At 41.9% G+C, this 13,900-nt stretch overlaps 1 protein-coding gene across 1 annotated transcript; it reads right to left on the bottom strand.

Annotated features, from left to right (window-relative positions):
• Nucleotides 1-589: 589 nt before the first annotated feature.
• Nucleotides 590-13,899, bottom strand: LOC121183089 (protein-glutamine gamma-glutamyltransferase K-like). Its single transcript, XM_041039941.1, has 14 exons — nt 13,846-13,899; nt 9,759-10,048; nt 9,481-9,672; nt 6,655-6,906; nt 5,629-5,747; nt 5,418-5,525; nt 3,881-4,058; nt 3,647-3,785; nt 3,342-3,534; nt 2,844-2,997; nt 2,400-2,684; nt 1,721-1,881; nt 1,484-1,620; nt 590-1,378 (listed from the first exon to the last, which is right to left on the bottom strand). The coding sequence occupies exons 2-14, from the start codon at nt 10,045-10,047 to the stop codon at nt 1,219-1,221; spliced, it is 2,367 nt and encodes a 788-aa protein (XP_040895875.1). The 5' UTR covers nt 10,048; nt 13,846-13,899; the 3' UTR covers nt 590-1,218.
• Nucleotide 13,900: the final 1 nt, after the last annotated feature.

Raw genomic sequence — 13,900 nt, 5'->3', positions numbered from 1 at the left:
CCTGTGAAGTTACAGGTGGGTAGCCTGTCCGTTAACTGGTTGTCCATTCAGAAGCTAAAAAACGCCAACACTCCCAGTCAGTAGGCCTAAAGTTAGCTCCACTGCTCTGGCTCAGGCGCATTTAAATTTGGCTAACTTTAATAGAACAAACTATTCACTCACCTTTAATGAAATGATCGGAGCAGATGCCGGTGGTGGTTGTTGTTCACCTTTAGCCTTGAGTTCTGCTTCCGCAACACCTGCACCCACGCTGCGTGGAGGCGGGAAGCCCTCTGGCCTTGGTGGCTCACTGTATCTGTATCCTGTAAAATTACCTCTCACCCCCCACCCTCACCCACCTCCCAAAGCAGTTCGAAATGGCCCAACCACTGCACAGGAATTAGGCATTTGAACTACTGTAGGATCTTATCTTTATTTTACCTTAGCATTGTTTTGCTGTTCGCCCTCACACATGGTGGGGGCGACCCTGTAACTACTGGCAACCACGGGGGATCCCATAGCAACCAAACATTCTGTGGCACTGGGCACCAACACCAAAAAAAAAAAAAAAAAAACAGTTGTAATGTTAATGTAATGTTAGGTCAATAAGTCACCAAGATACAGTTTTAATTATTTGTGTTGTAATGATACAAGAGCATTTGCAGCAGTATTTAGATATTTAAATAAAATCATCCTTATTGTCACACACAGCAACACAAACAAAATAAATACATAGCATGTATAAGTACAAAACATGACCTCACCATAGAGCCTTCATAAAAGCACACTTCTTTCATCTAAGCTGCCAAGTTGTCCAACCACTGCAACCACTGTGGGACTCTGGAAGAGTAATCATAGCTGCACCTTCCACTCCTGCATGTTATAGAACCATATCACAATATCTTCCACATTAAAATGCAAAACAATCTGATGTGGGGTAATACTGGTTTTCATAGAGTATGAAAGATTGTGTCTACTCTGAGATGAAATCAGAGAAAGACCACGTTTTTCTTAGATGTTTCATGATTAGTTGTCTGCCTGTGGTCACGGGTCATAATGAAATTCTCATGCAAAATAAAGCAGTGTCACATCTTTGTAAATTTAAATATAGGTTTTCCATATAAATTACATGGGAAAATTCTTCATTTTGGAAAAACAAAAACAAAAACATTGGGTTAGTGCCTGTATGGAGGAAATGACTGTCAACATTCATTGTAAAAATGCCTTCGTTTCAAATCGTTAAAGAGTGGCGTTGCTTTTTTCCTTCACAGTGATGTCAATCACACCATGAACCTGAGTGAGCTGCTTGCAGTCCAGTGAAGCCAGTAATTTCCTCGGTCCAGGCAGCGTGGGGATGAAGTGCTCCGTGAGAGACACAGAGGCATGGCTGCCAATATCTCTGAGGACAGGACAGGAAATGACAGTGGCATTCACAAAAGAGAAAGACAGACGAGGTAGTTAAATAAAAAACTGAACGCAATATAAAGTATATTTTTCTCCTCACCCATAATTAATCTTGCGAGCAGGTAGGAGGCCGAGTCCTTCCACGTGGAATATCACTGCTTTCAGGACCTGTGGTAGTGGGTTCGTGAATGAAATCTGTGCTGCCATCTTTTCTCCTACCACAGCCTTCCCGATTGGCTGTGTGACAACAGAATAAAGAGAGAAAACAAAGTCAGGTCTGAAATGATGCCTTTATCATTTTAACAGTAATATTTTCCTGTAAAGATGTTTGGCTGACCTTCAAGTTGAGGTCTGGGGTCCGGAGTCGGAAGCTGAACTGAGTGGCCAGGACCTGCTGTGTTTCTTTGACCCTGCCTGACAGTGTCAGCATCAGAGCGGCCTGGTCTATCAGCTGGTCCTTGTAGTCTTTGTGCTCCAGGGACCACTCCAAAACCGTCTCTGTAACAGGCCATGGCAGCAATGTCTGTTGAGTCTTGGAGTGCTGTGGCAATGTTGTTATACTTGTATTTTTTTAATTTCTCTTCAGTGTCACTTTTCAGTATTGTCTGATGTTAAATTTTAGGTTATTTAAACATAGTTAGCTTTATATTAATTCATCATGTAATGCTGCTAAAGCAGTAATTTGACATTTAGGGAAATACACTGATTCACTGTCACGCAGGGAGTTAGATTGATAGTCCCCAAGAGAGACTCTTCCTTTAAGCAGAGTAAAAAAAGGCATTATTCCTTGTTACTGTTTGTTTCTGTTTGCATACATTACTATAGAGGAAATACAATCACCGATTCACTTTTTCTACAATTCTTTTTGATTGTGATTGAAGCCTTTTCATGCTGCCAAAGGAATAAAGTTCCTTTATGTTGACAACTGCAGGAAATGACGAAAAAAAAAAAAAGGAACCCCAAGTGCCACGACCTCCATCTTCTTCCTGAAAACCACCCTAAAATCATCCACTCACCCTCGTTGGGCGGCACTTCCACATCTGTAGTGTCCTTTCTGACCGTGGCCTTGTGGACACCGGTGTAGTACATGACCGCCGCCTGGCTGTGCAGGGTGACTGTGCGCTGCTCTGAGCTGCGGTTTCGCAGCACGATGGTCAGCTCTGCATCCCTTCCCATTTTAGGACCTTCGCCATCCGTGGTCACTTCTATAGAGACGTCCTCTGCCGTGGAAGACGAATAGGCCTCTGCTTTGGAGCCATAGCGACAGGCTGTTTCTACAGCAATGCGTTCTTCCTCTGTGCCTGAGAATTACCAGAAACGTCAAGTTAATTCAATAAACAACACAGCAGTAAAAATATCAATGTAAAGCCCTTTTTGACAAGTGCTTTGTATCCCATATGAGGACTTGTGATCTCTGTTGAGTGAACATTTAAAAGTGTGTGTGTTGTGTTGGATGATACCTTCAGGATGTTTGTATAAGTGTGTGATGTCGCTGCGTTCATCAGAGCCAACGGCCTTTGTGCTGATGTTGTGTCCCACAGTCTTTTTCTCACTGTAGATTTGACTGAAGGTCCCATTCACATTTCTCTGCCAGTAGATTTTGTCACTGTTTACCTGAAGATGCACGAATGGGGAGAAACAGACAGAGAGAGAGAGAGAGAGAGAGAGAGAGAGAGAGAGAGAGAAAATAAAACCCTGAACAGACAGGGAAACTGTCACACATCTTTTTTTATCTCTAAGATATGGCTCATTATTAGCACACAGTACACGTGTAATCTGTCAACACAAAACAACAACTAAAAGATTACTTGGACGCTCCTGTAGGTCACGTATGTGAGGAAAACCTGCATTTCAGAAGTTTTGTTTGTGCTGCATTAATTCTTGTCCCGTAACTTTGTGAATGTGCGATTCAGAATTTCTGACGTGCTCTTTTAAGATAAGTGATGTGTTCCACAAACCTCAGCAAACACAAACGGACAGTCGTGTTTGAGGTAGACTTGACCATTGCGGACAGCTGCAAGAGAAGCGGGGCCACAGCGGAAGGTGCCTTGGCTGGTCTCCTGAGGTGTAGCGTCGACAGCTTGCCAGCCTCCATTGCCTGGAGGCAAGTCCGGGCGAGCCATCCAGCAGTCGTTCCACACATGGAAGTTCCTTCAGGAAAAGACCGGAAGGTCAGGCTTGATAAACTCCAGAGTGTTGCTCGTCATGGTGAGTGAAAGTGTGTTATGTGTAGCAGCATGACAGAGGCAGTGACAGAACACACCAGATAGAGTCGGCATTGAGGTAATCTATAGGCTCCAATTTCTCGTCCAAGTACACGTCTGTTGTCAAGGAGACGTCCGTGTCATGAGCTGAGCTGAAGTTGGTCACAGTTCGACTGGGGATGCCCAAACACCGTAGCACTGGGTGATAAAGCATCAGAGGTCAGTATCTGTGCGACATCACACGCCAATGAAGCACATATCAGAAAAACAAAAAGCCCAAATGACAAGTGTACCTGTTGTGACTACGCCAGCAAAGACCCAGCACTGGCCATACTTAACAGGGGTGCCGCTGTTTTTATGGTATTCCTTCAGGATTTCCACACTTCCACTCCAAACTGTTGGACTAGTCCCATCTGAATAGTCTCCTGACCAGTTTCCCTCCAGGACACCGAGGTCATCAGGGGAGTTGATCTGGATAAATGAGGAAAGTGTTGTTTTTTTTGTTGTTGTTGTATATTCTTCTAAGTCTGAAGCAATAAACTCTGTTCACAGAAAAACAGAAACCCTGTCCCTGCAGAAAGGGCGAGCCCTCCCTTTCCATTTGCCAATGTTCTCAGTAGCAACTACATTTGCTTTGCATGTGAGCAGAGGCTGGGGACAGGCTCAGTGTCTGTTGACAGACTCTAACAAGGCTATACTCTCTCCTCTGACAGGAACACGTACAAAGTCACAACAAAATTTGCACAATCCTAGAAGAGCTGGAGATATTTCACAGGATTAGGGAAAACTCTGATCTGCTGGTGGAGCTAGAGGAGGAGTTTGAGAATCACCCTGTACAGCACCTGCACCAAATTGTAATTGGCAATACGTCAAATAGCTGTAGAGACATTTCACTAAAAATAAGTAATGGAATCAGCCACATTAGTGGGCGTTATTCTCTGAGGGCCATGGCGGTCTGTTCTGTATTGCATGCCAATCCACCCAGTGGTAGCTGAGACATTTCAGTGAGGACTAAAGTGGTGGACCGACAGAACGATGTTGCCTTCCCTCAGCCCTTGCTGCTTCCATGGCTAAAAGTGGCATGATTATGTCAGTAGGGAATATTTAAACATTGCAGAAAGTTTTCTGTCTAAATGCCCTAGATCCTATGATGCTACGGGCGTCCTGCTGACACACTGCTGTGATGTGAGGAGACTGTTATCATGGCCAAAGGTGGCTGAACATATTGAGCAGTGTGTAAATGGCCCATAAGGAAGAGAAATATGAGTGTAGGTAGATCATGTGGCTTCCTTGTTTCCTAGGTCGTGTTTTTCTTTGGCTCATATTATTGATTCATTGTTTTCCGTTTGATTTTGTAATCCTCACCTTTCAATTCTCAACACATTCCAGATCATTCACTTCCTGCCCTTGTGTGTTTCCCGCCTGTGTGATTGCCTGCTCTGCCTTGATTCGTTTCACCTCTTCCTCAGTTACCCTTCCCTCCCAGAGTATTTAGTCTGTGTGTTCCCATCTCAGTGCCAGCTTGTGTTCTGACCCTGTGTCAAGTTTTCCAGCATTTTTCCGAGTGTTAGTTGCACTGTTATTTTTCTGTTCTCTGCCATGTCTTACCCAGACCTTGCCTTTGCCTTCAACCTGCCTGTTTTATATGCCTGATCTCGACAGAGTGCTTGTGTACTGAACTGTTTTCAAGTAAAAGCTGTGATTTAATTTTTTTTTTTTTTTTGTCTTGGATAGAGATCCTGTCTCTGAGTTGTTCTATTGATTCGTTTGCCTGTTTGCTCCAGTTGTTATAGATCAGGTGTAGAAAAAAAAGAGTTAGTGCAGCCTCACCATGGCTGAAATGATTCGCACCACATTAACCGGGTCTCCCCAACCGGATGGAGGAGTTCCACTCTTCTCCAGGACAAAGAGGCAGGCCTCTAGAATCCCATCATGGAACTGGACCCAAAACAGAAAGAAACACAAGGTAGGCAGGGTAAGCCAGTCAGTTTCTGCTACTCAGTTAAAACACATATGTGGGGAGATAACAGAGCCCAGTCACCTGGCCATAGTTCCAGGTCCTCACTCCAATTTGATTCTCTGTGCCGTAGTAGATTCGTCCAACATCATTGAGGATGTACTCCTGCCTCTCCTCTTCAGAATCCATGAACACTGTGTCATCTGACAGAGAGCGAGAAAGCACAGCAGCTTTAAAATTGGAAATAATATAAAATCCCTTTGAACAGTGGGTAAGCTGTCTAAACTCTAATACATGGCCTGGGGCATAAGCTTCAGCTTTTTTTTTCAGTCTGTTGAAAATCTTATCAGTAATATGTCCCTCGTTTCTCTGTGGTAAAACCAGTACAGGTAGAACAAAACACTCCACAGTACAAAAGCCCTGCAGTAAGTGTCCTCCTGGTAAAGTTTGTATTTTTTATTTTATTTATTTATTTTGACTTATTAAGCAAATGTCTTTTCAAAGTATTATTATTCTCTTTGTTTATGGAACAAATTGTGAACACAGTTGTGATCCTGTCAAGATTAAAATCTTGTAAGTTTGACAAGGAACTTGTATCTCATGTATATAGCATATCACTTTTTTTTTGATACCACTCTCTCTGTCACTGTCTGTCCATTAAACATGACTGGTTAGCTTATCTTAACACAAAGACTAGAAATAGTAAGGGGAAAAAAGTAACCTGGCTGTGTTCAGCGAAAGCTAAATCCACCTACCTGCACCTCTTAAGCTCACTGATTAATATGTACAAAAACTGGACAGTAAAAACAGTTTGCTGGTTTGCAAAGTTCTTGGCTCTGAGCAGTTCCCAGGCAACCAGTGGAGGCTGCGAGAAGTTACTGCTCCTTTGTATGTATTAAACAAATGTGACATAACATGTTAATTAGTGAACTTGATAGGTGGATTTTGTTACCTTCAGACAGAGCCAGGTTAGCTGTTTCCTCCTGTTTTCAGTCTTTGCACTAACCTCATAACACACATACATTATGCACTTCAACAATATTTTTGTCTACTACAGAACAGTAATGATATAACTGTTTTTATATCACTTTAAAAAAAAATCTTGTTTACCTTCACACCAGGGGTTGAGCAACATGTAGATGTCATTAGCAGGGTCATGTGAGGAAACAGCCTTGCCGTTTGCACAGTTTGTTTCCACTGTGAGTTGATATCGGCCAATGGCCACTGTGGGTGGAGAATTAACTGACAGCTTTATCCTTTTCTCATCCTGTGTCACGACAGCAGCCTCCCAGCGACCATCCTCCAACTCTTCCACCAAAGGGATGATGACATGGGTACCCTTTGCCACTGCTGGCAGTGGCCCTGAGGAGACATGCATGACATACGTGTGAATGTGGCTGTCTGTTGTTCATATCATGCCCAAACATTATTTGTTTTATTATTTGTTCACCACAGTTCACCTTCCCACTTTTAATGCCACACCTGGATTCCTACCTTGGTGCGTATGTTTGAATAAACAGAAACCAAATAGAGAATTCAGAATGTACCGTCCTGGCACGGTGTGCACACGCACACAACATGTCATGACAACATTTGATTTCAGTGTACCTGTTCTATAAATGGAAACTTTGCTTAGACAGCAGGCTGCTGTTCAGGTTCAGTGTCACTGCACTGTTTGCCGTGAACCATACCGATGTCTAAAGTAACTGTGGGGTTTCTGCATGTACAAAAACACAGTGGATTCTATAATGAAGAAACTCACAATTTCAAACATTTCATAAAACTATTTGGAAAAACTCAATTTACACCTAAAATAATGAGCTTTCCCGCTGAAGTGAATGTGGATAACTACAGCTCTGCCTGGTTTTTATGCTCTATCCTCAGTGGGTGTGACTTTGTCTTTATTTGCTGTGTTTACAAATTACTTAACAAGAGCCAAGTCACAATGCTGCAATTTCACCATGTGAACTTAATTTTGGACAGACTGCTGAGTGTGTGCGACAACTGGAACCAGAACGTGCCTCCATAGAATGAGTAAAGTGAAAGAAAGAACCATTGTGAGGAGAAACGCACGAGCTGCTGCATTACACCGACCAAGAAACAGAACATAAAGGAAACGCAAGGACCTTGTGCCAAAGTCAGGTTAACATTTCCCCTCAGTACTTTGACAAAGTCGTGAAAATGAATGGTTAAGTAGCCAAGATATTTGCTGTAGGTATTCATGGTTCCCAGAAGATGTCACCTATTGATTTTCCTACCGACAGTTAGATGAAAAGATTGATATCACGCCAGCTACAGCCAGGAAGTTACTGCTCTTAGCTAAGGAATAAGAAATAGACATCCTGCTGTAAAACCACAAGGATCTTTACACTTTGTGTTATGCACAAATTAAAGAAATGCAACCTGCTACGTTTAACAGTGAGCTGCAAGCTAACCAGCTGCTGGCTGTGGCCGTATATTTAGCCCACAGTGTATTATCGATCCTCTCATGAAATGAGCTGAATTCATGCAGGGCCCTGATGTTTTTCCTGACATCAGGGCCCTTCATCCGCCACCCACCCCAGGAAAAACTTTCCATTTTCAGCCCTGCAACAGGTAAGAAAGACAGAAAGACTAAGAACAGCAAAATTGTGCGGACAGCAGTTCAGTCTGCCCCAGACTTTTAATTCTGAGGTATTATAAAAATTGCTCCCTCTCTGAGCTGTTAGCTGGGCTTCAGACTTGGAAACACACAGCAAACCACTGTCCAGCATCACAGTGTTGACTTTCACTTGAATTTTAAAGACAGCAGATTGAGCTGTCGTGGGGCTCGCTTCTCAGAATAAACAGTTTGGACTGAGCGCATTGTAGTGTAGGCACAGCTGAAAACAGTTTGAACTGAAGCATGAGTGGGAAAATGGCACTTTCCTGTTAGTTTGTTTTCATATTAAATATCGACCATTTGGAGAGTGTAAAAACTTGTATTATCTGCAGCTGATACTGTCGCCCTGCTTATTGCTGGTATGACAGATGGCTTTTAAAAATGACTGGATAATTATCTGTGATCAGTGCTATTATTTTGTTAATACAACATATTGTGGACTTTATACGTTGGAACAGCATACATTTTTTTCTCTGAAGAAAACAATACAGAATATAATTTGGAAAAAAAAACCCTGGCTTTTTTTTGGTCACTTTTATTTGGAAAATAGCAACCACTCATTAAACTATGCGTTTCTCCTCAGTATTAAGCAATAAGCACATGGTAAAATTTTCATTCCTAATTTGGATGCGCAGCTTTTCTGTCAAAGAGACAGTGTAATTGTTGGCTTCAGGCTTTACTTGTTATCACACACAGCTGTAATTGTAGGATCTATATTGGTTTGTGTCCTCTCTGCCTTACAGCACTCAATACAATGGCAGAGGGATCAGAGACAGAGGAACACAGCTGGTGGACTGAGGCTCAGAGAGCTGGTAGTGGCTGTGTTGGTGGTGAATTTTCAGCAAACAGGATTTTTAGTTAGAGCAGGACTGATGACCCGGCATCTGTACAACGCTCTATCTGGAGCATAGCAACTAGTTACCATAGCAATAGCAACCAAACCCCCCAAAAAAACTCTCTCTCTATATAAATATATCTCTCATACATGAACGCAACAAATTGTATATACTCCACACACATGAGCAGCCAAATGAACAGCATATGGCATGAGCATGAAAGCAAAACTTCATGCTGGCACATCTTGTTTCCTCCCACAGCCCTGAACCTATCCTTCCTCAGCTCTGCACTGGGTATTTTAGAGGGTCAGGGAATCATGTGAGCGTGCTTTGGAGGCTGGATTGTGCCTATTAGTCTCTTAACATCAGAACATTTTATCTTTATAATATTATTCTGATGCTATTAAAAAGCCAAAAAACATGATGACATATGACTCAAATGTAAGGGCTCAGACGAACCTGTTTTAAGTTCAAGGTGAAGCTTGTCAGTGCTGGGGTTGAAAGGCCGAGACAGGGTAATCCACATCTGGAAAGTCTGCCCTCTGCGGATAATACACTTGTCACTTTGGTAGAGATTTGTGTGATGCTCCATGCGGTTCTCCCCTGATTTGCTTTTCATCAGGTCTATTGATTGCACTTTGAGAAGAAGTTCTGTGAAAACAAAGATATGAGAGAGGAAAGTCATTTATTTTGTGCGACAAACAACACGATTGTGAGCTCTCCAGGATGCCAGTTACCATCAAGCTCGCTGTCGCCAGTCATGGGCTTCTCGCCACTTATCCCGTCCTCCTTATCCAGCTCATCAATCCCTGTGACCGAGGTGTTTGTGATATCATCATCATTTGGCTTAGGACAGCAGCACGGACAGATCTTTCGCAGCCACTGCCGGCATGCGCTTTCTGTCTGAACATTTTCCTCTTCTGGTTGTTCTTTTTTTTCATCTGTATCGTCCCAAAATCCAAAAGTGACCGATGGAAACCGACCCACTGCGTTTCTGTCTCTGATTGACAGCGTCTCTACAGGCATCCTGAGAAAAAGACAAACACAGTGAGGAAATCCAGGGCTTTGTCACTGATTATGAACTGGTTCCCTGAAAGATATCACCAATGTAATACATGCAGCTCCAGAGTCTTCTTTTGTAGTCACTTGACTAAACTTCTACTGTGAACTTATCTCAAATTTAATCCACCTTCTAAATAGTCTAGAAGAGGAAAAATTAGATTTTCCGTAAATGGCACAGCTGAATGTAGCATCACCTCTAATCTGTCTTATCAACAAACTGTTGTGATGTTGGCTGACAGCCCCATTACAGATGGCTCCAATACATTTTTTAATTAGTCTGAGAGTGTGATAAATTTCTGATTTGAGTCCTTCGTGTGTTGGCAAATGCAGTCTTCAGGAATATACGTCTGTTGGAATGAATATCACAAAAGAAGCATATAAGATTTCTGTTTGCTACCTAGTGAGTGACAGAGAAAATTTCAACTTATGATGCAGAAAATCTTAAAATTTATGTATTTACTACAGTGGTTCCAAACCTTGTCAGTTGTACCACAGCCCTGTCACATGAACACTGCTCCTCATGTTTCAGATGTGCACATTTGAACCTTATTTAACACTAGAAATTATGTGAAAATGAATATTGTTTTAATAATGTTTGAATAAAATTAATCTGTTAGTGGTTTGGACAAGTTTGCATTTGTACTGTAAGAGAAGCTGGACACATCAACCATTTATACATTAACTACTAACTACTTTTAGCTATTTAGCTTTAGCTAACTATTTCAGCTATTTATTCCTTATTTTTTACCGTCATTTTTCAATTTCGCTATTTCAACTTTTAGCTGATTAAAATTGTTTCACCATTTGTCGATTACATTTGGCTATTTTAACCGTTTATCAATTTATCAATTACATCTAGCTATTTCAATAGTTTAAGCACGACTTTTAGCTATTTAAGCATTTATCCATTTACTTTTTAAATGGTTTACCTAGATAAAGCTAAAGCTCTGCTCTCGTTTGCTAACTAGTTTTCACTCACTATCAATTGCAACACTTGGTGTTCAGGTTTTACAGGTGATTATATGGATATATTTTTTCAATTGAATTGTAATTTTTGCTTTTTCAAATAGTTGACATACTCTGCCATCTTTCCATGTGCATACATATTGTGAAATTACTGTACAGATATTTTGATGGTGTAACTGCAAAGAGGAACTGATCATATCACTTGTGCAATTCTCTCACAGTAAGAATAATATATTGTTAAAAGTACTAATTTCATCCACTAATATTGCTGTTACACAGAGAATAAATCATACAGCTAATCTTGAATTGGTCATCCTTGGTTCTGTACACACACAGAATTATCCCTCATGGCAGGAAGCAGGAAGGATGCTTTGACTCTGTGATACCATCAGGACACATCTGGAGCTGATTCACTGATGCTGAATTACAGTCTGATTTATGAGTCACTGAAAGCATCCAGGAGGTTTTCTGGGGAGGTGAGCACGTGCTCTGATTTACAACTGTGCTACAAAACAAATTCGTCTCTCTGTGTAAAAGTCACCTCTGGACCACGGAGATTAGAGTCACATTTCTCAGGTGAACTGTCCAAGATTAAAAAAAGAAGGCACTTGAATTCTGCTAAACTTAAGTAGGGCAAGATGCTTTAAATCCATCCAATTTCCTCCTGTTCCTTTTGCTTCTCCTTTGCTCACCTCACTCTGCTTTGAGTTGTATCTCTGCTGTAGCAGTTCCACCCTCAAAGAATCCTACGAAGCCAACGAAAGCCCTTCCCACTCTCACTTAACATTCCTCAGCAGCAGTGACTGTTACCAAACAGACTTAGATGAAGCAATAGCAAGACTGGCGACAAATTAACTTCTTATTCATATGCCAATGAGGCTGGGACAGTGAGTACAGACAGATACTGTACTAAGTGAGGGAACGCCTCTTCTCAGCTCAGAATAGTGCATCATATTTACTGCTGAGAGACGAGGTTAAACAGAGCTCAACAAAACAAGGCGCATTAAAAAATATATCACAACCTATAACTACATGTGCATTAAATGACAACTTCATATAGTTTGTCTTTGTCTTTAGCTATAATGTCAGAATGTTAACATGATCACAATGACAATGACTTATGGCAGAAGTTTTACCACTTTAGTTTAGCATGTTACCACATTAATGTTTGCTTAAAATTTGACATGACAATACTTGATTATCGGCAATAAAGCTGCTATAGAAGATTAACTGGCAAATGTTTTCATAATCAATTAAGGCAGTTTTCTTCACCATGTGGACAGGAGGAGTCGGGGATCGAACCTCCAACCCAGCGGACCCATGCTACCACCTGAGCCACAGCGACGTCCTCACAATTCATCCTGACTAAACTAAACTCCTGTCTGAACTAAATTTCAAGTCAATCTATCTCATAGTTGTTGAAGTATTTCAGTGTGGACTAAAGGACCGACTGGCCGACACTCCCATCCTTAGAGACATTTCATTACCAAGGCTTAAAACCGTCAACTAAATGTTTATCTGTTTTAACCTTCTCACTAATATATTTTCAGCTCAAAATCACCACATCTATTAAAACTGGGAAGCCTCAGTGGGTTGCGAAAATTTATTGCAGGGTGGGTCCTCATAAACTGTTAACAGTGAAAATGAAATCCACCATAGCACCTGCCCCAGGGCCAAAAATACAAGGAGGGGTTGAGGAGGGAGACTGCAATGAATTGTGTTCCGTATGGTTGAGATTAGAGTCTGCTTGCAGGGTATCTCAGACCCAGAACAGCGACCCACCCACACAGATCAGCAAACCCCCTTGCTGCTTTCAATAATCTATTAAATAAAACATAAAATGCTTGCACTGCACCGACACAGCGAGATGAGGAGGTACAACGCTCACCGAGCCTGCACAGCGGTGCGAGTGAGACTGTGTGACATGTTGTGGACGATATGACGCCTGACAGCTGAACCTGCTAGGAGATGAGATTTTCATCACATCGTCATCTGCTGTGTTACATCCTAACTACTCAAAGCAGACTTTATCTGGCTCCCACTGGACTGTGGCACATGTCTAAATGAGTGCATCCAGCATGCAGTACGAGGCCAACTCTGTACAACTAAATCATACATACAGGTCGAGTAAATTGGGTCAGATGTCAGATGAAGTGGGCCTAAGTTCACTCCCACAGCAGCAAATATTCCCACACCCCACTATTCATCACAGCTGAATGTTTTCCTCCAGTAGGGTGATGAGCTACACTCATGACCCATTTGCCTTGGGGCCACTCATCTTGAGCCACTAAGAAAGAAACAAAGGGACCTTCACTGATGTCGAGTTCGTATCCAAAATAAAGCAATCACAGGGCTCAATTTATGACGCCGACTTTGTATTTGACCCTGAGTCGAGTAATGTAAATGTCTCGTTGCTTTCACATACATCAATAATGCACTATGACATACATATCAAATGAAAGGGCCCGGAGGAATCTCTACCATTCATGGGATGGAGTTTTACACAAACATATAAAATACTTTATAGCTGTCTCGTGCAGTCGCGAGTGAGGAATGAAAATCAGTTCAGGAAACAGATCGACATCATGGCATGGAAGTAAGACAGCACATACCCAGCATTCTTTGCACCTGTCCCCTTTTTCTATAGATCAGTTGAATTACATAAAGTTACTTACACTTCACACAGTGGACGGAGAGAAAAGAATGACTGCGAATGCAAATGAAACTGAGCTAGTTAATCAAAGACCTAAGTGTCAGGCTATAAACAGACAAGATAAACAGCTGATTCAGACTCACTCAGTTCAGTGGCAGAAGGAATGTGACAATGCAGACTGGTGGAAGACGTCTTCTG

The sequence above is a fragment of the Toxotes jaculatrix genome, chromosome 6 (assembly GCF_017976425.1).
Source record: "Toxotes jaculatrix isolate fToxJac2 chromosome 6, fToxJac2.pri, whole genome shotgun sequence".
Classification (NCBI taxonomy): domain Eukaryota; kingdom Metazoa; phylum Chordata; class Actinopteri; family Toxotidae; genus Toxotes; species Toxotes jaculatrix.
The sequence above is the reverse complement of the archived record's forward strand: the minus strand, read 5'-3'. Positions and strand labels throughout refer to the sequence as shown.